This window comes from Mastacembelus armatus, chromosome 24 (genome assembly GCF_900324485.2).
Source record: "Mastacembelus armatus chromosome 24, fMasArm1.2, whole genome shotgun sequence".
NCBI lineage: Eukaryota > Metazoa > Chordata > Actinopteri > Synbranchiformes > Mastacembelidae > Mastacembelus > Mastacembelus armatus.
The window spans coordinates 8,192,201-8,217,575 of NC_046656.1; the positions used below are offsets into that span (position 1 = coordinate 8,192,201).

General features: G+C 39.3%; 1 protein-coding gene across 1 annotated transcript in view; it reads right to left on the reverse strand.

Moving 5' to 3' along the window:
• Window positions 1–25,375, reverse strand: part of nrxn3b (neurexin 3b) — a 253,183-nt gene that overhangs the window by 148,691 nt on the left and 79,117 nt on the right. The window contains exons 10-18 of the mRNA XM_026319115.1: window positions 12,735–12,938; window positions 11,071–11,097; window positions 9,408–9,527; window positions 8,867–8,979; window positions 8,378–8,646; window positions 7,881–8,071; window positions 5,767–5,940; window positions 4,790–4,816; window positions 2,592–2,711 (exon numbers count right to left, since the gene is read on the reverse strand). Coding sequence (XP_026174900.1) covers window positions 2,592–2,711; window positions 4,790–4,816; window positions 5,767–5,940; window positions 7,881–8,071; window positions 8,378–8,646; window positions 8,867–8,979; window positions 9,408–9,527; window positions 11,071–11,097; window positions 12,735–12,938 — 1,245 coding nt within the window. The remainder of the gene's footprint in view (window positions 1–2,591; window positions 2,712–4,789; window positions 4,817–5,766; window positions 5,941–7,880; window positions 8,072–8,377; window positions 8,647–8,866; window positions 8,980–9,407; window positions 9,528–11,070; window positions 11,098–12,734; window positions 12,939–25,375) is intronic.

Below are 25,375 nucleotides of genomic sequence, written 5' to 3' on the forward strand. Positions count from 1 at the left end.
AGAGTCCTGCAGAGTCCTGCAAAATTCCTTTGTGGTCTTGTTCCCATAAGTAAAGGTGTGCAGTCACAAATTGCAGGCTGCAGGGTTACACAAAAGACGGAAGGAGTATAGATAGTTCTTGCCTGCTGATCTTCCTTTTTTCTTTTTCTTCTCTGCCACCTAGAGCCCTGTTGGTTACAATGGAGAAATGCAGAGGGTACAGAGGCTCAAAAATAACAACTGGCGGAGATGAAACCGTGAGAGGCCTTACTAGCAGAAATGTTCATTTTACTTTGTTCAAGTTTCTTCATTTGGACAATGGCTAGAGATGGAGTCGGAGAAGCAGACAATTAGTGATATCTGCTGCCAGCTATTAGGGAGGGAGCAACTGAGAGAAACAGAGGGAGAGGCTTCACTCCCACATTGTTAATTAGAAACTCTCGCTGAGCGATGTGCTCACTGAATAAAAGGCAGTCACAGAACACACACGCAAGCACAAGGCAAAGACTCACTGTTCATTGATTTCATTTTTATCAAGCTACTTTAATTGAACAATAAAACTGTTTGCAATATGACTACATTGTACTACATAGGATTTTGCATTGCATTGTTTATATGGGATCACACAATATTTTCTGTATGATCTATAACTATAGAATTTGGATGGGTTGTGATTTTTGGGGGAGACAAAGCAATAGAGGAAAATAGCAGGAAAGCTGATTTCATGCTCGGAGGATTGCATCTCATTTTCTCCCATTGCAGAGAGACAGGGTGCGGTCCTGCTTGTGGATTTACTGCCACCCGGTGGTATGTAACAGCACTGCTGAGCTCATTAAATCTCGCAGGACAGGGTTTATCCTCAAAGTCAACATCTGAAGATTGGGTCAGACCAAGAGAAGTGAACTAGAACTGTTATCTTGGGCAGAAGGTATCATCCGAACTTCTGTGTGTAATTTCTCAAAGGTAAACTCTAGTGAAGTATTCCCAACCAAACTGCCAGTTTCCAAGATTTCTATCTCCTTTTTCACTTCTCTTTATTATGCATTTTCTTGCTTCTAGCACGGGAAAGGAAAAAAAATGAAACAGTACCAAAGCAAAAAGACAATCAACTGCAAAATCCCATTCAAGGCAATACTACTCGGTTAAGAATGCTATTATACGCTTGGATAGTCCAGTCAATATTTGTGAACATCTATCTTCAAAACTAGCAACAGGAGCACTAAGAATTCAATCTGAATGTCACAAAGATGAGAAATAAGTTACTATCTACTCTCTAGTGCTTCAAGAAGAAATATGTCTGTGTCAATATAAAATCAATTCAATGTTGCTTTTAGTCATACAAGGCAACAACAGGACATGAATTAAGGAAAACTTCTCATCACTAATTAACACATAAACCCCAAGTAAAAACTGGAGTCGATCACTTGTCCAGCATGGAAACAATTGCTTTTTGTAAAACAAAAAGAGACGCTTGAGAAGGAAAAGCTGAGGAAGAGAAAGAGAGAAAGGGCAATTGCCATTTGAGAGATATGAAGTCATTCACAGTAGCTGAGTCTAACATCAGAAAGGTCTGGATGATTAGGGGATGCCAGTGCTGACAGAGAGCCACTCTCCTAACAGCCTCCACCACCTCATTAGTCTGGCCCAGCAGCAGTATGCCCCCACTATTAACCGCTAAATGAAAGACCGCCAACCGTGATTACTGAGGGGAAGTCCCCTGTCGTCATGGGGATAAGAGATCCCTACACACACACTATACAAACTCACACTTCAACTTTCTATCATAGCTGTTTGAAGGGCATTTATGAAAAGGCGATTGAGGCAGAAGTGGATATTTTACACATCATCAGTCATGGCTGTTCATGCTGAAGCCCAAAACGCAAAATCTCAGGACATCAAGCAAACCTGTTACAACAAATTGCCTGCATTGCAACAAAAAACACCCTCAACAATTGCCAGCATCTCTCAGTCGATTCATTTAAAGATCACATAAAGCTTTCAGCACCACTTTCATGCAACAGATCTGGCAAAGATTTAATAAGCACATCAGTGAAACAGTCTCAGTCAAGGATATTGCATACACTGCTGCAGCAGAATGGCATGACTCCATAGGTGCAGCCAATTTACTTGAGCATAAATTTGTATGTAAGTGTATGTATTTGCAATATTCATGAATGTGAATTTACTGCACAGAATGTCTTTCTCTGCACAGGACATGGTTGACTGAATGTGCATGGATTAAAAGAGCTCTCCAACTAATCAGTCTTTATAGCACTCCGACAAGGTAGGGGGACTTACAGTAGAGGCTTCTTAACTTTTACTGCCTAGTATGGTCCAAGCTACAGACCTGGATTCTACAATTTCCACTATTCATCTTTACTCATGATATTATCCCTGATTGGAAAAGGTCAAGATTATTCATAGTATATCAGTTGAGCCATTTTCCCAATCCTGACAAAGTTCCCTCTAGAGCCATGGAAGACATTATTACAGTTTTCAAATGCCCTCTAGCACTCCCCATGACTAATAAATCAAATGACATGTAAATATCAGTGGAGAACTCCTTTAATGCACATGCTAGAGAGTTAAATCTGAAGTCCAGATGTACTCACGGTCGTTGCAATGAGTGCCTGTGTAAGATGTCATAGAGCAGTCACACGTAAAGTTCTCCCACTGTTGGATACACACACCCATGTTGGCACAAGAGTCCTCCTGGCATGTCGTACTTGGGCCTGGAAAAAGGCAGAAGGGAAGAAGAGAAAAAGGGATACCACAGGTATCTAGTCAGACAACGGCAACAACTGCTGCTGTGACATAACGATGCAAGACCCATGCAGAATAAATGCAGTCTAGAGACATACTGTAGCTATACAGCAGAACAAGGAGCAAACAGTGCCACCACAGGAAGCCTGACCTGGAGTACAACACACTTAAAAACAGTCTGGGGAATCCTGTTTCATGCTGGGGAAAGCAGCAGTCACACTAGCAAGCCAAAGCAGAGGTGCCAGGATTTTAAAGGATCCACAGCACGCTCCTCAAGCACTGGGAGCAACAGCATATCTTCTGAGTTCATTACTATAAAAACAGCTGTACAAAATGCTAGTTAAGGTCTAATCTACACGTAAGACAGGCTACTGTAGAACTGGAACTTGAACTGGACCTCTAGTCAGCTCATGTGATGGCACTGTCAACATCCCTTAATTTCCTTTTTCTTTAAGTGTGTGTCTGTGTGTGTGCGCGCAGGTGTACTAGCATGCAATTTCCAATCATTCCAACATGTTCCAATAAAGTTTTAGCAGAGTAAAACTTAGAAAGCTGCATTCCCTCTGTGAACAACCAAGACAAGACATAAAAAGAAAAAACCTTTTTACAAATGACTCATGGATAATAACTCCATTACACGATACTCATTTAAGAATGGCATAAAAGGCCCTGGCAGTAATTTTCTTAACAAACATCTCTCTCACTGTGAAGCCAGTGAACACTAGACACAGCAGACAAACAGAATTCATGAAGAGCAGAGGAGAAAAGAAACACAAAGAGTACTTAAGAACACGTAGTGCATATCCTCGTGTATGCACTTCAGTCAGACAGGAGTCGAGGAGGGTATTCAAAGTCAAACCGGATGTGTGTTTACTATTCCTCTACACCACACATAGCTCTTACTTTTGAATACTTATACCGAGAGGGAATGTAGATAAGGACAACAGCACAGCATAGATAACAAGATAAACATTTCCCCACTGGAGACAGACACAGGGGAAAAACCTTGGCAGAAACCTTTCTGATAACCGAAAAGGAAACAAACAAAAGTAAAATTAAACAAACAGTCCATATAAATGGCAGACAATTGCAAGTAAACAGTGTTTAAAAGCAGTTGTCTTGTGCAAGACAATGTGAAGAGAAGAAGACATTTGAAGTTTGTCGACTGAAACTGCATTTACTGTGTAATGTACAGTAATGGTGGTCAACCAGGCATCCCCACGCGTGTGTGCATTCATGTATTTCTATATTGTATAACTGTGAATCTTATGTATGTTTGTATGCATACATTAGTGTTCAATTTGATACTGAGAGCGATGGATGACTTCTCTGTGTTTGAATATTGCAGCAGGAGGTCGTTCGCGCTCTGAAAACACTCATCCAGCTAAAGCAGCAAACATGATGGGTTTTTGAAAAAAAGAGAGAGAGAGAGAGAGAGAGAGAGAGCGAGAGACAGGCTAGATACATCAGCAGCACACCGACTGTGCTTGGATGCGCTATGACAGCGATTTGCTACTGTCTATGCCAGTCTGTAATGTGTCAGAAATGGCACTTTCATAGAAGAATACAGTACATCCATGAGCTCTGCTTTTAGACTAGCTAACTGAATGACACCTATTTATATGCATACTACTTCTGACCTGATCTGTTTACTTTCTTTAATTATATTGTGTACTCAAACACTTTATAACTATCAAACCTGTCCTGTTGTTTAGCAGGGAAGGAAACATGCTATAAAGCAGCATAGAAATATTAAATACATTTAAATGTACAAGAATCTGAATGTACCGCTACATTCATACTGCAGCACTGTATGAAAATGCAGTACACACGCAGTAATCCATGCTTTTCTGGTTGCTTAATCAGTTGTTTTCCCTGTCAGTAGGCTCTCTCTCTTCTCCTCTTTACATTCATTTTTTTTTTTCAGAGAGCAGGTCCTCTCTGCAGCACCAGGGGGACATTATTGCCATGGTGACACCCACGATGCATTGCACACAGCAGACTTTCAGGCGAGCAGGCCTCCGAGAGGCGGAGTTTAACCCTCTACCTTGCAGGTCGGCTTTGGTGAAACCAACTTTGTTAGCGCAGAAAGAAAATAAACAGAACAGAGCAGAGCGGAAAACAAGAGTAAAGGTTAGTGAGGGACCAACATTGTTAGTGTTGTTCCTAAAACTTGTACAAGTTTATTTCGGCAGCATTGGAACGCAGTATGGAAGTATGGAAGATCCTACACAGTGGCAGTTTTTCATCACATGGTTAGTTTAAATATGTTTCTCTTTTAACACTTTGACCAAGTGTTCTTCTCATGAAGGCTGCTCTTTGTTTGAACTTATATTAATCTTCTGCTGCCCTCTAGAGGAAATCTGCTGAGGCCTGCACCACACAGGGAATATAATGTATGTAATGATGTTTTTTAATGAGAAAAATTCTAATTTATTTAACACTAAATCAACCCAATAGTTTGGGCATGGCTATATGCTAGAATATGTAATACAGATGGAAGTAGCATCAAGTCAAATTTGATATAATTAAAATAAAGAGGCAAAAAATAAATTATTGTATCACTGCAGAAACACCATATCTGTAGTTTGTGTTCTGTATTAGTATAGCTAGTTTGCATTAAGTTGGCAAGAGGTTGGGGAAGGAAAAAAGTCAAAAAAGTAAGTAGCAACTGTGATTAAATGCAAGCACTTTAAAGGGGGGCAATTAAAAATATCTGACCTTGTAAATAATCTACAATTTAAATGTGTAACTTTTTCTTTTTTTGCTTGCACTGCTTTTATTATTGAGGTTTTATTACTTCCAGTTATCATAAAATATACTGATGAAACATAAAAAGTTAACAAGCCATTAATAGAGAAAGTGAAGGAGAAATTTGATCCTAAAATGTGACAAATGCCTGGTGTAAAAAAAGGATTAACAATACCAGCAAATGGCTTTAAGGGCTACTGAGGATCCATCTAATTAGTCTAATAAATCTAACGTGACAGGTCATGATTCTTATATGCTACAGGCCATCTGTACCTTCACAGCCACGCTCAATCTGCCCACTACGGAAAAGGGCGTCGTTGATGAGGTCTGGCAGGCGCCCATTAAGATCAACTGAGGCCAGGCAGCCCTGGAAGCCCTCCCGAGAAACCACCAGCTTTGGGAGGTTTTGGTACATGTTGGGTCCCAGACCTCCAATGAACAGGTCACCTGAAGTGAGAAGGGAAGGGAGGAAGAGAAAAATGAGTGCGTGGATGAACTGTAAGATAGATGAAGTCAAAAAATATTAGTCTTACTTGGGTATATTCCAATAAATTCAGCAGATCTTTAATACTTTAGACTCATATACGGACTGAGACATCCAGCCAAACACACTGTGGCTGGAGAATCAATCTTCCACATCTCATGCTACTGATGTCCACAATCAGGCACCTCAACAGTTGTGATTATAAAAACATAAGAGTTAATGACCCTAATGCAAGAACATACTCATATTCCCATCCTAAACTCATCTTATTCTTTTTTTCTGTGAGGTTTTCTCATTGCTGAGCGCTCCTAGTTAGATTCATTAAATCCATTTGTTGTATCCACAAATGTCCCTCGTTCACAAGGCGATCGCTCTCTTGCCATATAATGTGTGCAGGTTTCATTTACAAATATTACCAAAAAATAAAAACTAGTAACCTCACACTGCAGACCTACTGTTAGAAATCTTTAGAAGTGATACTAATGGACCACAGAAAATTTGAAAATACTAATGGTGCAACTGCAAAGGTTGTACTGTGACACAAAGACACAATGGTTCCACATAAGGATGTGAGTACACCGTAGGTGAGTTCACTTTGTCAGGTGTCACAGAGGATTTTTAGTATGTTGACAAGATGAACAAAATATAAATTTTGCTTTAAGTTTCTTTTAAATATTTCATTTTACTCCAGATAATTTTAGCATCATATTTAAACTACAAGTTCATTATAATTCTCAAGACAAAGTGTCAATAAAGACAGACTCTTGGTGCCTAACTCATAGTAAAGGTCTGGTTACTTGTATGTTATGTAAATACTAAAGAGCCACTCAAAATGTGTCTTTTCTTGTTTTTATACTACTTCCCATTACTCTGGTGATGTCCTGGTGGATGTTGCTTCCTCTGAAATCTGAGGTTACAACACAAACAGGTAAACAAAACGAATGGCCCCATAATTTTGAAAGACTATCGTGGTTCACCCTGTAAAAATCCGCAGACTGCCGACAGCGCTAAACCTGAATTTTCAGGGTGGATACTTACATTTTGCAGCTCATTATAAAGCTAAACGGCCAAACCGTGTGTGTTTCTCTTTACTAAGGAGTCGCAAAGGGGGTTTATCGTCACCGGGTCTCATGCATTATGTATTTTAAGGCGTCTGGTCTGGGGACTCCAAAATAAGGGAAGAGAAAATGGAAATGTATACGAATCCCCTCAGCACCTGGTCTCCCACACGTCAGCATGGAAGCTGTCATTCGTTGTCTGCGTTAAGGAAATAGGCCATTTCTTTAGCGGAAGACATTTTTGAAACACCTTCGTTGTTTTTGCCAATAAATATTAAAGTTCAGCTGCAGCAAACTTACGCTTCGTTTTTACGCGCCTTCTCCTGACGCTGAGCTGATTTACGTCGTTAGTGTTGATAAACACGTGACTTCGTTGAAACGTTGTGGGGTCGCAGGTTTTTGCGCACCTGGCGGTAATTTGTGACTAGTTTAGTAACAAAGTGCTTTCACCGGTTTACCCTGAGGGAAGCCCAGTAGTGGGTAGTGAGCAGTACCAGATAACCTGGTCCATTTCCATATCAATAGATAGTCATGGATCTGTTGGAGTTCTCAATGAAGGATAAGGTGTTTTGTGGGGAAAACTGTGTTAGACATTATATTGTTCATAGCTGTGATTTTTGATATGCCTTAAAACACCTCCAAAGGACAAGTCGTTCATACAAGCAGTTCTTCCATGAGGTTTGTCAGTCAAACAAAGTCTTCACTATTACATCCTGAGTCCATTCCCAGGTCGACACAGGTAGGTACTGCTGGAGATACTGTTATGGCTGTATGGGGCCTCCACACTATAGATCAGACACATGTACACACATACTTTCATTTCTCTGTTGGCAGAGATGTGGTACCTTTAAGGTCAAGATTCTTGGCTCCGTTGACATTCTGGGTGACTGACTTTGTGTCCACCTTGAGTGTGTGTGTGTTGGATGCATCTCGCGTGATGACCACATTATGCCACTGGTTATCGTTCAGTGGGCTGTCACTGTTTCCCTTCAACAGACTTGGCCCGTTCCCTAGGTCAAACACATAGTGGATAAACCTGGCAGAGAGGGGAAACATCAAATGAACAAATCAGGGTTTGAGAGTGTAAAGACTGTGTGTGTGTGTGTGTGTGTTTATCTTCCCTAGATGGATTCATCTTAATGGACAAGTAAAAAACAATCTTCACTGCAATACAAGAGTGTTTAGGTCCAACAGAAATATGTGATCAGTAGTTGGTCAGTATAGTTAAATTATTAATGCCTTAAGAGACCAACCACCAGCACTGTTATTTTAAATGCAGTAATTGTCTATGCACCACAGCCACTGAATAAAACATTAACCTTATCGCCACTGTCCCACTCACCCTTTGACCAGTTCCACAGCAATGAAGTCGTTCCCATCTCCACTATTGAAGATGATGAAACCGTCAGGGGATGTGGTTTTGAACTGAAAGAAGAGGTGCATTGTGGTATAGGCCTGCAGAGTGGCCAAGCCCAGATAGCTTCCTTTGGTCTTGAAGGTTATGGGGTCGGCGATGATGAAGCGCATGCCAAAACGGGCATTGAGCTCACAGAAGTCGATGTCCCCGTTCTTGCACATATCGATGTACTGCATACCATTGAACTTCAGGCTCTGTGGGAAGAGTTTTTCAGTGACGGTGTTGTTATTAATGAACTATGCAGCATACTTTAACTGAACTGAACACAGACAATTGCTGTGTTTTAGGTAGTCATAACAGTCATAACCAAAAGATACAATCATAATTATCTTGACAATAATCCATGAACTATAAAAAAACAACTGATACATAAATCATGCATCTGTTGCATCATGAAAGTAGTGCACTTTATACCTGAAGATGGCCAATGTATGAGGACGGAGCAGAAGAGACAAAACGTCTCTCAGTTAGGATTCCCGTCTCCACGTTGTTGAACTCCAGGCGGGTGTGATCGCCCGCCATCTGCCCTGAGATGAGGAAGGAAAGAGAAAGGAAGAGAAGCCGGGGGATAAAGGGATTGAAGAGAATAATGCAACCTAACCTTTACCCAGCAAGAGCACAGATTCACTTTGTGTCATGCTGATGTAAAAATCCTAGCAACGCTAAAAGTCAAATGAAGGTAAAAACCAACATAAAAAAAAGAACAATTCTTAAACAGATAAATTCACTGACCAGTAAACTCTCAGATCATGTAAGTATTATTGTTAATTGTGAGACAGAAGTTTCCAATACTGTAGATTATATTGTAAGAACTATTATTTCTTAAAATGACATCATTAGGACAGAATATGATATTAAATAGAGATCAAACAAATGAACAAATAAATCATAAAAAAATATATAATCATGAATATTATGGATACTTTAGCAGGTAAATAGTTCACAAGAGAAATACCTTCAGCCATGTCGTCATCCACAGTGAGTTTGAAGTTTTTACCCCGGCGGACTACTCTTACTGAGTGCCACTCGTTGTCGTTGAGCTTTTGCCCAGCATAAAGAACCTCAGGACCCTTGCCTGAAGAGGAGGGTTAATTAGTCAAGGGACAGGGGAGGCACAAGCACCAACCAAATCACAACACAAAAAACAAATGGACTGAAAATATTGACAAGGAAAAGATTCAAAAGATAAAATGTGTTGTCCAAAAAAGATTTTTAGATAAAAAAGATCTTTTCTATTTGGATATTATTTTTATGGTTTGATTTGATAACAAAGGAAAATGCAAAATGAAACAACATTTGCTGTTACTCATACAAGGGCTCAACATCTGTGACTCGAAGTCCCAAAAAATTCTGGCAGAATTTAATACAACTTACTTTCTGATATTACACTGGCTGATTTTTTTTAAACCTACTTCCAAGTTACAGTTAAATCAAATTAAGTTACAGACAAATCATTATTTCAGTTTAATTACTATAGATCAGCACAGTAAATATTCTTACCTTGGCCTATAATGCAATAGATAAAGTCTTAGAGAAATATAGTAGAGATAATTCATGCAACTAATCACTAGAGGGCAATCTAGCTCCACTGTATAAAGGCCAGAGCTGCTCGTTCTGAATACTGAGTCTGCTGAATAATACTGAAGCCAGGATTTAAACCCACTAAGCAGTGTCATTCACTCAAGAGTGATTTGGCCTGAATTCAAATTTAGATTTTCCATTGTTGACCCAGTCCTGGGCCAACTAATGTGAGTTACAAATTCAAGTAATTCCCTCCTTTCAATAATTCAAAATGCAACTGGTTATTAGCTTGTTGTTGCATTGTGACTCTCATGTTGTCCACTATGTAGTGTTGTGCTCAGCGGTATATTAAATGTGCGTGACTGATTATTTCAAGAATGAACATAACTCGATTAACTCTAACTTTTACTGACTGATGTGAAAGTTACAGTGCCACTACATCAGCCTAAAGCAATTCAATTCTAAATGAATAATTATCTCCCAGGGAGGTTTAGCTTAACTTTGTCATGTCTGTGTGTAAGCCTGTGCATCAGATCATTACTTGGGGACAACTATCAACATAATGAGTCTGAACAGCCTTCTACACACTGCTTTTTCACTATCCGTTTTTAATCACTTGCTCTCCAAAGCTGCCTGTTATAAACAATAAGAACAATAAGAGCCCTTTTCATGAGTAAGAGCATGTCTGCTAACACCTGTGCATAGGCCTATATACTGCAGTATCTGTTAAAAACAAAAACAGCAAGAAAACAAAGCAAGTGAGAAATACAGCAATGTTTTACAGTGTAAGTAGGAAGACAATATACCCCATAGATTCTCAAAGTGCAAATGTTCAGTGCGTGGCTATAGGCAAAGAGAAAGATTAAGAACTAGTTGCCTGAATTACTTTGAGAAATGGGCCACTTAAAATATATTGACTACATTAAGTTAGATTTGCATAACTTTGATCTCTGGCTATTACTTTTTTTCCTTCTTATCTGAGAAATCCTCTTATCAGTACACTGCATTCACAAACTCCTGCCCTTACATCTAGCACACAGGCTATAATCAAACATTGATTGAATGAAGAAGGCTGCAGAAGAAGAATGTTGACTTACTGGTGTTACAGTTTATCCTGACACAGTCTAGATGGGGAGGGGAGAATAAGTGACAGATGAAATCGCATCCTTCAAGGTTACAGCTGCAGACATCCAAAAGCAAGAAAAGCCACCTTCCGGGGACGGTCACATGACGACGGCCATTTTAGCCAGACTGGCTAATAATATATTACTACAATCACACTAAAAATCCAGTTAAAGTCCAATTAATTTACTTTAATTCGTTAAATGTTGTAGCCAGTAAAATTGTACCAGTAGTGGTACAATTAATTTACTGCACTGTTTAAGCTGCATTCATTCATTTGGTTTAATTTGAAACCATTTCATTGCAGATAAGCTTACTGCATCACATCTTTTTAAAAAACATGATGGAGTTTGGTTACATGTCAAATTGTTATATTTCATAATGCTCGCTTGCAATTCAATGGCCACATCAATTTTGCAACCCAGAAACTAGATCCATATATACAGTAAGACCAAGCAATTTTATATAATTTGTCATTTAAACTGAAGCTCTTAAAGTCTCTCTAGAGCCTGGGTGCAGGTTGAAATCCATGTGACCAGGCTGGTCATGTGCCGTCAACCGCAACAGAAAAGTGGGAGCAAACAGTCTCGAGCCACGCAGCACCAACACCGTACAGTGGCCTAAAGACCCCCTCTCAGGTGGTCTGTATAATTTATGGAAAATAGATCCCTATGAAGAAAAGCAATTTGAAATGTATTTAGAATTTGAAGGTGGAAAAATAACAGGCTCATTAAACATTAAAAACATGAAATATAGACTACAAATAATTTCATGTTTTTAGCAGCGGGGACCTTTCCATTATAAGACAAATGAGCTACATTTAGATATGTTGTATGTACTCATATGCTTTATGTCTACAGTTTCTGTTCTAGGCTTACTAGTATAAAGGCCTGCACTCTACTTAAATGTACCACTCATGCCACCATCTGCAGGCATGCTGGGTGCTGTGGCATCGGGCTGTTTGCCAGACGGGCCGCAGGCTCAGGGCCTTTGAAGGGGTGAGTGCCATCTTTGAACAAGGCATGGGAGATGCCAGCTAGACCAATGGACTAATGGACAGAGAGAAACATGAACCTGCAATCATGAGGAAAAATAAATAAAAAGACCATAGGAACAGACCCAAATGATAAGAGTCCAAAGTATCAGTGCAGCTCTAAAATGTACAAACGCTTATCTGCCGTTCTGAATAGATGGCAGAATATGATCTAAAATGCAGCTATCTCAATAATGAATGTCTGAGGACAGTGCCATCTATTGCAGTAGTTCAAAAAGCAAAGTAATATGTCTTTGGAAATATCTATTTGTACACATTTATGAGCATGACTACAATGATCTATGATCTGTTCAAAAGATGTGCCGCAGAGCATGGATAACTTTGTTAAGTGTTAGATTGATGGATATAAAAATCTACAAAGACATCTAAGCATCAAGGCAGAAAAACTTACAGTCCAGGCAGGTCCAAAACAATACATGCAACTACAAAGACAAACTACAAAAACTGGTTTAGTATGAGTTAGGTCTGATATAAGTTCCGGACCATAAAGAAAATGTACAAAAGAAAGAAAATACAAAAACATTAAGGCCTCCCCCAATGAACCCAAGGGTGGAGGTGTGCCAACACAGACGGTTTATACGATACCTAGGTTGACCGTCAGTTTGACCCTTCCGCTGTCCAACTCAAGCCTTAATGTGTCTGCTGACTCGCGGGATGTGGCAGCCATGAGCAGGCCAAATGCCCTCTGGGACATGAAGCGGAGGGAGACATCCTCAGCTTCAGTGTGCATGACATTTGGAATCACAACCTTCATGTACATGCTGCCATCATAAGACAGGATCGAAGCCTCTGTAAGAAAAAAGAAGAGAAAAGAAGAAGAGAAAAGACAAATGCATTTAATATGGGTGGTGAATTAAGCAGGAATATCTTTCGTGTATTTGGCACCAGCAAATGTAATGTGGGGACGGACAGGCTTTGCCCATCTTCATGTCTGTGTGCAAAAACAAGAGTTCGCAATCATCGCAGCATAAAATCCAGCAATATAATGCATGTGCTTCATCTCCTCCTGACACCTTTGTTTATGCTACTGAAGCTTCCAATAAGATAAAAGTGTATTTGCAATGAAAAATAATACACACATATGCTCAGTGAAAAAAAGTGAACCTAATTTAAAGTTGGAACTGTGTGTCCCTTGTATTTCATCAATGGAAAACACACACATACATTTCCCACATATTTGCCTGCAGTATTCTTCATCTAGTAAGAGACAGGTGAGTGTCTGGGAGATCAGGCAGAGGCGCACACATGCTGCTCAGTGTGCAGAAAATGAAATCATCATACTACTTTCTCTTCTCCCCATCGACTTCCCTCTCTAAAGGTTTGTTGCTGTCTTAACTCTAATTGCAAAATCTTTGTTTGGAAATATAAAAATCAGTGTGGAAAATGAAACTTCAACTTTTAAACAAACAATTTATAAATCTACTACACTCTGAACAACCCAAACTGTCCTGTAGGCAAATAGAGACAAGAAAAACACATAGATCATGGAGGTTCAAAGTCTGCTATGGCAGACTATTCTGCTTCCTTGTTATGAGCTGGGAAAGGAGGAGAGAGCCAGTGCAAATGTGGCAGAGAAGACTGTCAGCAGACTGGAAGCCTCTTGGGGAGACAGAGACAGATTAAAAAGGGTATCCAACCATGAAATACCTGTTTTGACACCTCAGCTTTTAAAAGAAAAATAGCCCTGTGGCCACAGAAATGCACCACCATTTGGCTGTGTCTAGGGAAATGCTAAGGCTGTAGGTGCAAAATGTTGGAGCATCACACCAGAGATGAGCTGCACCTGTAAATGACGCAATGTTGCATGCCATATTCAGTTGCAGCTTTTTTTTCTTCTTTTTTTACATAGAGTCTACTGAATAAAGTGCCGTTTTCAGGTTCACTTGGAGAGAAAAATGTTTACTCATGCAAAAAGTAGTAAATTATAAGTACTACTGGATTTTGCCTCCTTCAAATGTCAAAATTCATGTAAAATGTTGCAAAATTCATATATATGCAGTGAGAGATCACTGAACCATTCATCTCACCAAGCAGCGCATTGCTGTAAAAATCCCACATTTGTCAGTGTTGCTTTTAGGGCTGTTGTAAAATCCATTCTATGAACAAGCTGTCGACTGTGTGGGTACAGTAGCCTGGAGGATAATGAAACCTTGGCTCACCATTGTTCTACTCAATTTTAAATTGCACAGGCTCCCTTCCTCTTTGTGTCTCCTTTGCTCTCATCCACACACACATTAAAAAAAAACAAAACAAAACATGATCACAGATCCACACACGCATGCAGCCAAGCCCATCCAACGTTAGGTCCCTTAACTGACAGAGGTATATATCGATTCGTGAGCTAGGTCAGGTCCCAGACTTATACTACAAGAACAAAATAAAAAACATGGGTGAGTCAATCCACAGCCCAGAAAACTCAAAGAGACAAGGGAGGGCCTGAAAACTACCCTATAAAACTGTAATGTCCACTCTAGAGTTTAAAACTATTTCTGAAAATTTATTTGGATGTTTGTAACTATTAAAATTTGACTTTGGGACTTTATTGAAACATTCTTAAAAGTGGACATGCCAATTTTTAAATAACAAAAATGACTCACTTCCTCTCAAGTAAATTACTGTGTACAACCAAAATAATAAATTGCAAAGTCTATAATAATGAATAATTAATAACTGCAAAGTCTAAAACCGATTTCTCTTGGAATTAAATGACATTTCTAATCATTTTTCACAGGTTTTATGACCCCACTGGTTGGAGTAATAAACCTGTAGAAGGTGACAGGAGTGAACTACAGTGTTACAGCAGTGATATGGTTTATTACGGAAGCTTTGGGTATGCCATCCTGATAAATTGAAAAAACATTAAACCAGAGTAGCAACTCTTTAAGGCTGTTTTTAAGCATTCTAACTCATCATGGCAATACTAACATGATGGCGTTTAACTGGAACACTATTTACCATCATTACCCTCTAAGTTTACTGTGTCAATGCACTAACACTTGGAAATTAGCACTTAACACAAACCTACTACAATAACTGCTGTAGGCCTATGTATTTCTCTTTACATAGGTATTAACTGGTTCACAGTCCATATCCAGAATCATGCTAAAACAATACACACATGTATTTTAGGATTGACTTCCTCTTTTAAATGGTTTTAGTTATTTACGGTTACAAAATACAACCAGGAATGAGCATAAAAGTCTTCCTGGCCAGTCTGCCAACACGCTCGACTGCTCCACAGTCTATTCGGTATACACAATATATTTTGGCCGATTTTAAAGGTCTGTTTAGGTGCACAGCATCCTTTCTGGTGGAAAAGCAGCTCCCGTCATGTCTGAGTGTCATCAGTCAATCTCAGCTGGGATTGGTTGTGTTCTAGTTAAATGGCTTTTTATTGTCTGATGGAAGAGAAGGAAGTTTTTGGTTGACTGCAGTTTAATGCATTTTACTCCCAGTGCCTGTTCTTCTCTGCTTTGAGTGGAAGAAAACAAAAAAAAAAAAAGAAAGGGCTGAGTTTATTTTGAAGATGTCCACCTGGTTGATTTAGAATCATGGATGGGTTTAACATCTTAACACTGCTGACCAAAACCAACAGAAATAGGGCCCACTAAGTTAGCACTACCGTAAGTAGTTCTTGTATTTTCAGCTGTTCTTTTGTCTACAGATAACTCAGAGCATGTTGTGGTATCCTGCAAAGCATAATCACAGTCCCCATAGAAATGTCAGAGCTGTAAAAGTTAAACAGCTGAACTAAACATCACTTTACATTTGTAGAGACATAATCATCTGGCTCTGCAAAAAGTGAAGACTGCTGCTGTGATTATAGTCATTCATACCTGATGTAAAGCTAATAACGGGTCTCAGCAAGCTACTGCAGGTGATTGCACTTCATGCAAATACAGTGTGCTGTGTCTTGTATGGATGCACAAGGAATGTGTGCACAATGAGACCTCTATGACACACAATGCAGTGGCACAGTTGCATCAACTGTATGTGCTTCTCTGCAACTTGGTATTTCATAAAAGAGATATCAGCAGCAATGAGGATGTCATTTCAGATGGTAATTAAGCTGCTACTTGTCAGTCTGTGTGTGTGAGTGTGTGTTTTCCAGCACTTTACATAATTACCAATTGAAGTAGAAGATGGAGGAGGAGGAAAGCTATTAAATGAGAAGCTTCAGAAATATTCAGGGTATAGTGGAGGGAGTACGGCAGTCAGATCTCTTCAGCAGAGACACCCCCCCCCCCCCCCCCACACACACACACACACACACATACCTTTCAAAACCCTAAAATCTGTTTGCTCTTTCAGTGTTCCCATTATTTTCTCGCCTCAGCTATAACTGTGTAGGATTATCTAATCTTTTTTCCCCAAACAGAGTGACAAGTCTTTGTTTTGATAAACAAACCAACAAGGGCCTCCACTGTCATTGAGGTGTTTCATGTGAACGCCTGTCAACCCTGCTGCCACACATAATCACAGACAGACACACACACACACACACGCACACACACATTTTGGCATTTGGTATCAACAATCTTTAAAGTTCAAACCAAATCATATCCTCTTCATGACAACAAAGATAAGGGCATCGATAAAATATCTCACAGGCACTAAATGCGTCTTTGCCTCCTTTTCGTGTGTACATATACTGTATTTACAGTGTGTGTGTTTGTGTACCTTGTGCATACACACTACAGCAGTAGGAAATGCTTGCACTCGGCAGAAGAGGCTCTTGGCTGTGGACGTTATCCACAGTAATCCTCACCATGTGATTCACTCTGGAAGCACACACACTCGCATGCATGCACACACAATCAACAAACAAGACAGGAACATCAGAAGGACCAAAAATATCCCAATAGACTGTAGAGTGTACTTTTAAAGGCGTACACCATTCGAATAATCCAAACCTCTTGTGAAAGAAAACTATTTCAATAACACACAGAGAAACAGATCTTAAAAAACAGCAAAGAGAAACTCATTTAACAGCTGTATACATTAGAGAGGATATATTAGGGACTTCAATTCCCCTAATTCCTATTTCAATTAGCTCTGCAATATGCCTGACAGAAAGACAGCTAACATTTGGATCCCCCAAAAGCACAAAATGACCTTAAAAGTATATGAGATTTTTTTAAACCATGTTACTGATGAGCGTGCTGGCATTCTGACAAATTTTCTAGGTTGTTTTCAATGTCACAATCTACATTCCCATTTCTTATTTCTCTGTGCTCTTACATTGTTTTATATGAAAATCCTACTTAAAGCTGCAATAATGTTTTGCAATAATTTTTTTTTTTTTTTTTTTTTTTTTTTTTTTGCTGCTCAGGGAAAGAAGAAGTAACCTACCAGGAGCCAAAAATGTCATCCATCAAACTCTGTTACTGAGTGTAACATGTATGTAAACTGCAGGTTTAAGCATTCAACAGAAACAAAGCGCCATTGGCATTCATTTGGGCTCATGAATGTAAATCTAAAACTCATTTTCCTGAGGGAAATATCTGGCTCATTAGCTGGTTTAATGTCTGACTTTCTTCACTAGCTAGTCTCTGACTTTGTGTGCTGTTTGAAGCTAAGCACAAGAAATGCTAACTAGCATCTAGACGCTAATTTGAACTATTTTACTGAAAAAAATGTTGCCAACTTCTAGAAACTAGTTTTTTATTTTTTTGCCAAACTTAGGAAACCAGTGTAATCTATAAACCAACTGGATTTTTGCATTTCTATTTAATTTCTTCTTCTCATTTTCTTTTTTCAGTTGCTACGTCTTTCTGCAAAGGCCACAGTAACTTGCAGAGAAACCCTGAAATGTAAAACTCAATGCACTTGTCTTAACCCAGATTTAGGAAATAGTACATACTAAGGACTTTAAAGAATGACATTCGCTTCAGGCAGCAAAACTGTGGAAGAGGTCAATGCACTCACAGAGATTATCAAATATTCTGCTGTGCTCAACATAAGCAGGCCAAGATGAACTTATCAGGCTATCAAAAATCACGAGAGGTAATGTAGCATCAATATGAAACAGTAAGCGGTTTTGTGCATCAGACATATTGAACAGGCTTTACACAGGGATGAGGTAAATCCGAAAAGCTTTATCAACATGTGACAGATATAATCGGTATTGAAACAAGCCTCTGCAGATTAAATTTGAAGTATGCTTTAGTAATGGACATCATACTGTACTATTTATTTTTTCTGTATTCTAGGCCAGAACATCGCAGTGACTTAATCATTTCCACTGTGCAGTTGGCTTAAATCCACTGTTGGTAAAAGGCATTGACATGGCATTCTGCAAAAGTCTGTCTGTTCCCTTAGGCCATCATAAAATGGATTATTCAAAGCCAAGCAGCTGGATTTGACCTGAAGGATGTTGAATTTCTGATCAGTTACAAGTTTGTGATGATGTATAGGTGTAAAACTTCTGATTAGCATGTGGCTGTACACAGGGGTTACTGTGTGGAAAAACAAACAACAACAACAATTTGGAAACCCTTATGACCTACACAATATCCTTAACCAGGGGTGTGAATAGACTTCCCACAAGACAGCAAGGAAAGAATTAAAGGTTGTCACCTCTACGCCTGTGCACAGGGTTAGCATTAGCACTTGAGTTACATCCAGGTTTAGATTCACAGCAAAGCAGCGGTTGAGGAAAATAGAGGGCTGCTTGGGCTAAACAAGAGAGTACTGCATGAGCACATGGACTGACCAGAGGCTCACTTAGATCAAAAGGGTCATTTAGTCAAAAGCAAAGTTGGGACTTTCTTGCAAAGGTGAAGAATGGAAGTGCCTCATTGGAAAATGCTGCAAGAAAAAAACATTTCAGTAACCAGAGAAAAACAGGCAAGATGACCATATCTTCCAACTTTTATAACTGCACCCTACAATCTGTGAAAAAAAGTAGACAGTGTGTTCTGCAACTTTTTTAAGTTGCTGTTTGTGTGGGGAGAATTTGTTGATAAAGTAAGTTTGATTTATGGTTTTGCCCTTTCTGAGTTTTCCCAACTTGACTGTGCATTCTGTTATTGTTGCATCTGGCCAGGAGAGATAAAGGTACATCAGTAAATGGACTTAATGTTAGTGTGTTTTAATGTGTTTTGAGAATAAAGAAAATGCACTGGGCAATTTTATAAGCTTAAGATTAAGGTTAAAACAAGGAGACTGGTGGAGTGAATGTGTGTGATACTTGTAAAGTTAAAACACTACACAATACACCACATAGTAAATAGTAAGATTTTAAAACTGTGTAGACTGGCAACTAACATGTGAAAAGCAGACAGTGGGGTTGTAGCCTTGTGCTCTTGTATCTGTAGAACTTTGATCTGCCTCATTTCCAGCAACATGTTCAACAAATGCAACAGCAGTGTGTTGCCGTAAACACCTCCACATCTAGTATGCCGAGCTGTGCCTCATGTTTAGTGTTTCACATACTGATAATGCAAATGAAATGTACAGCAGCTACCTTTACAGGACTCCAAAGGGGAAAAACACCCCTCCAGTCGCCTGATGCTTAGTCTGACACACTGGGTATGTTTAGCTGTTAACAAGCATTGCCTCGCACACTATCAACAAACCCAGCGCTGTCCTTGGACCTCATAACTACAGAGAAACGTCTTATACTCTAAATAATATGCGGTGTGTACAAACAACCAGGGCACCTCAGTACCACCAGGGGGCAGTAAAGTCAAAGACAGCCAGCTGCTGTGGACACTAGCTTCTCATTTGCCTTGTTAAGAGATGTACAGGGTGGAGTTGAGAATGGTGAAAATATGAGCAAGGGGTAGAAAAAGACAGGGAAGGTGAAACAACTAAATGTAAAACATCAATGAGCAAAAGAAACAGGCAGAATATGGAAAAAAGTGAGATAAGAGTAAGTGAAGAAGTAGCAGGTTAAGATTGGTTACACCAATGGAAAAATAAATCAATGTGACAATCAAAGTAAACAAACTACATTATATTAACCGTGGCAGCCTTGATTATCACACTCCAAACCAAACAAGTCAGGGTAGAGTTTCTTATGAAGCATGAAAATACTATTACAAAATGCTAATTCTTGCTCTTTTAAAAAACATGCAATAACAAATACTACTATAAACCCCAGAGACTGGAGAGGTACTGTCCCCAGCAATATAGTATTAGACTTTTTTTTTCTTTTTTATCCTAAAAATCACTTCTCTCTAGGATCCCTCCTCACTGCCGCTGTGAGAGGTTTGGAGACTTGTCAATTTCTCAGATGGCCGAACACTGAAGGCTTGATTTCCTCTGTGTGCTCTCTCTCTCTCTCTCTCTCTCTCTCTCTCTCTCATACTCGTGAGAGAGAGAGAGAGAGAGAGAGAGTGAAAAAATGACAAAGTATGAAGAGAGAGAGTTTGTGTGCAAGCACATTTGAGAGAAAGAAAATGAAATGAGACACAAGACACAGAAAACTGGCAAAGATGGATGCAGCACATTCCCATCCTCTCTATTCTACATTGTGTGCCACAATGAGAGTCAAGGTTTACATAACCCAGCACAGCTCCAAAGCACACATTTAATTACAAATGGGGATTAGGGAGCAACTGCATAATGTTCCAAGCAGCGAAAAAACAGAAACGAACAGATCGTTTTTAAAGTGCAGCAGGATCTATTCTTCTCCTGGGTAAACATTGTCAAACAAATCTTGGTCTCTCTGACGCTGCCTCACTGGCATTTTCAACGATTCAGTCAACAGTTTGTAGTTCTCTCTCCCTCTCCACTTTTATTCCACTATTCACCACTACCTCAGCCTGTTCTTCTTCCTTTCATTTCCATGCACTTTATGAATCTGTGCAGCTGAGTTGCATCAGGCGCTATTGGCATACTATTCCAGCACAGGAGGATGACAGTGAGCTCGCCATGAGTCTGGCTTCTGCTGCCGGAGGGCAAAAAAAAAACCCCAAAAAAAACACCATCTTTAATGGCAGGCAACTCACATCTCCTCATCAGGACAGGAGAGGAGAGGAGAGGAGAGGAGAGGAGAGGAGAGGAGAGGAGAGGAGAGGAGAGGACAATTCACTCTATATTACTTCTGCACTTGTTCAGGGAAATTACCACAGCTGGCATCTTGGAGAATTAAAATTCAATCTACATGACCTCCAATCACTTAGGACGGTCTCCCTGCAAAACCATCATCTCAGCAAATGGAGAGGGGAAAGAAGAAGAAGATAGTAAAATTAGGAAGAATCTATTTTAGGGTGAAAAAAATAAACCTTCCCTGAGTCACAGCGCAGTACTGCACCCATGGTCGAACCACTGAGCTTGGCTTGAAAAACATGTGGCATACTTGATCATGCAGAAGATACCAAACCTATTATTCTGCACAGTTTGGCAATTTCCAACAGTTAGAAGTAGATTGTGAAAGACAAATGGAACAAAGCTGAGATGAAGACTGAACAGAGGGGCTTGCTTTTGCATTATTGGAAGAGGCAAATATTACAAAATTGCAGGCCCAGGCATTTTCTCCACTGTTCACAATACAACAAGCACATTTCATCTTGAAATGAAATAGGATTAATTTTGCATGGTTCTCTAGGCTGCAAAACAGCTGCAAAACAACACACACACATGCAGGGACACAAAACCTTACCAGATACGTGCATGTGCAGCTATGTACCCTAAGCTGAAGAGAAAGTACAACCCGCAGTAATGTAAGAGCAAAAAGCCTTCACCAGACAACACTTACATTTACATAGCTTGTGTGTAATATTGCAGTAATCTATATTGTGCTTATAGCCATACCTCCACAGGAGAGGATGTGTTTGTTTTGATGTGCACCGTTTGTTCTCAGATGTATCTCAGTATATACTACAAATTTTAAGTAGCATGTCAGAGCACCTTGACACCTTTATTCTAAACTTAGTCAAACAACTTCTAGCATCAAGGTGACAGCTGGCACCTTTCAAGAGATAAGGACTTAAAAAAAATATTTTTCCTCCCCCTCAAAAAAATATACTATATTCATCTGTTCTATTTTCTAGAGGTATACTCCTGTCAGTCATTCAGTATGCTTAGTTAGTTGCACTTCTGAAGAGACACAAATACTTCCAGTGTTGAGAAAACATGACAGGTGATTTATCTTACGGCATAAAGAAAGGCTGACTGTATCTAATATTAAAGTTCAATGTCTCGCTGGTCAGTAGGTGGGATACAATAACATCAACCGTAATGGTGAAGTACAGGTGCAGACGCTGCTGATGCTTCAAATCTACAACCTGCAGTGCACCAAAGAGGCATCATGTGCTAAATGATGTGAATCAGTTATCAAATCCAGAGCCAGTGAGCCGTTACTGTTTGCCTGTATGTGCATCACAACCTGTGACTATAATTTTCATGAATTCTCAGTAAATAAATACAGTCAAGCTTAATGTATTGAATTTATTCTCAATTTAATCAACTTATCATAGTGGGAATAAAGTAAATAAAGACAAGAATAAAGATATAGTTATGTCACTGCAGCTAGTGAGAAAGTCGTGTCCTGCTTTATGAGGCAGATTGCACCACCATTCTCCTGCAGCTGATTCTTTGTCTCCTTTCTTAATTTACCATTTCTTTCATTATTCCTCCCCTTGTTGTGTGTTTTTAACCACATCGTCTTTTATCCATGTACCTCATCTTTAGATTCCTCCATTTTGCCGTCCTCTCATCTTTGCCCCCCCCCCCCCCTTTGCCATGTGTATGTATGTGAGCACTGGTCTGGTAGCCAGGGCAGACCTTGGAGTGTCATTTTCTCTGTGCTGAGATAAATGTCTCAGCAAAGGTGCTTATCGCCCGTCTACGTGAGAAGTGGGGCTGGAAAAAGACGAGGGCGAGAGAAAGACGAAGGTGAAAGGGAGTTTCAGTACAGTGGGCAGGGAAAGGAAAGGGTCATAAATGTGTGATAGATTTCTTTGAGGTATTACTTTAAAAAAAAAAAACAGAACTCAAGACAGAATCACAAACACAGAACTTCAATTGTTTTCTACAAATTTAGCTGTCTGTTAGTGATGGAAGAGGAAGATGAAACTATTTTCATTTCAAGCTGAGGGCAGTGCCAAATGCTTAATCATGATCCTCCTGCTTCTACAGGCACTCTCACCCTTTCTTCTCTGCATATCTACTTTATGATAACAGTGGAAAGGCATCTGGAAAGCTTCAGTTGCACATCTCATTCTATCTCACTTAGTGATAATGGCTTTATCCAAATGCCAATAGCTAAGCTGAAAAAAAAAAAAGAAAGAAAGATGAGCGGCTGTGCAGTACACACTCAGACAGTTGCATGCTTATCAACCTTAAATAAATGTTCTCTTATTCAAACCAAAGAGAGCTTTATTTCACGCATATCAAATTATCCTGCCAAACAGAAATATGGCCTTGGAGACACAAATACTCTCTAATTGTTCCTCTTTAGGATCACAAAAGCAGAACAGGATCTCAGGCTCAGTCATACCGTGATTTTTATACACTGTCACCTTCAATAACCGCACACACACAAAAATACCAAAATCTGTTTCCCGTGCCTGCCGGTGCATGCTAATGCTATAACACCGAACATGACTGACAGCTTTTTTATAAAATTTTAATAACACAAAACATTTTTATGAAATATTGAAGGCTTGGACACTATAGACCTGTAATAGAAAGACTGTGTTGCAAACTGGAGTTGTGGAGTTTGAAAGATGTGTCTACTAGACAGATAAGGTCTAACAGGAGACAGCTGCATTATTGAAATTACAGATTTTAAAATATTTGGCGTTTGACCCATGCTAAAAACTGAAAGTCAGGGCATTTTGGCTTCTAATATAAATTGGAACCATTTATCTTCAGTCTGTCACTGAATAAGTGCAGGTGACGAAGGACCAGAAGACGCAGCCAAGAAGAAGACCATGAGTTTAATATTTGTAATTGCAATTTAGCTAAAGTGGTGAGTACTATGGGTAAAGCTTTATTTACTGCAAAAGCTTCAAAAAAGAGAAGTGTTCAAGAAAATCAAAACTGATCACTAACGATATACAGAAGGAGCAAACAAAGCCATATCCTCTATCATGTTTACAGTGACTTTATAAGAGTGAAGTGTAAACCTGTGGCTGTTATATTGTTAATAATAAAATGGCTTTACTTTTTTATTAGTGGGTGGTAGCTGGCTTTCTTGTATCTGAGTGTTTTAAAAGTGGTTGTTTTAAATCAATTAAAGGGAAATTACAATAGAAAATGGTTCAATATTGGCCTGAATAAGAATAAGATACTTGTACAAAGTACTGTACTTTACACGTGGATCAAAATCGTACATGGCAGTAGTACTAGCAAGTACATAGCACATACAGTACATAGCAATAGTACTTGACCATAAGAAATTATTTGCACAAAAGCAACATAAGCAACCTCAGAGTTATGCAAAGGCAATTAATGAGATTTTCAGACAGAGCTATTTTTCCCATCTCTCTGTGGGTGGAAAAGGCATTTAGACAAGCATTTAAGTTATACCACTAACACTGTTGGAACCCTAATTTTAGCATATATAAGGAACCAATGTAACGTGAGTACATATGGGTTTGGGAAATTTAAAAAAGAATTATTTTTAAATCAAATTGTGTGCAGTGGGTAAGCTTCTGTTTCTGCCCCTTATTCCCATTATGTCCCCAAATTAGGAGTTAACCATGATTTCTGCATGTGAATGAGAAGCATTTAATAGACTGTTGTTCACACATTGTTGAAAGTAGGTGCCATTAATGAATTTTAGGGTTCCGCAACAGTAAAGTATGTAACTCTGTAATCTGATGTTCCCTTTTTTAAATTAATCATTTTATTTCATGCTCAATGCAGTATGAAAACTACACCTGTCAGGCCAGATAAGTAATAAATCATCTGCAAATTAACACTTTTTACTGAAAAGGTAAAGACCTTTTTCACTTTTAGCACAACATGAAGGTAGAGTAACACACTGTTATATCTAGATTACAAGACTCCATGTGGGAAGGTGGCAAGCATCAAAGTCATCCAATCTCTGTTCTGCAATTGCCACCTATGATTAAACTGTAAAAGCCATGTGGCAACCTATTATTTCCACTGCCACCATGAATGAACATGGAGCAACATGTTCAGGTAATTGCACTGTGTGTGTGTGTTCCAGTATTTCTGTCTTTGTGAGAACCAATGAGACTGATGTGATTAAGTTATGTTAGAGTTTGGGCAAAGATGTGATGATATCAAGAAAAGAAAAACAACAT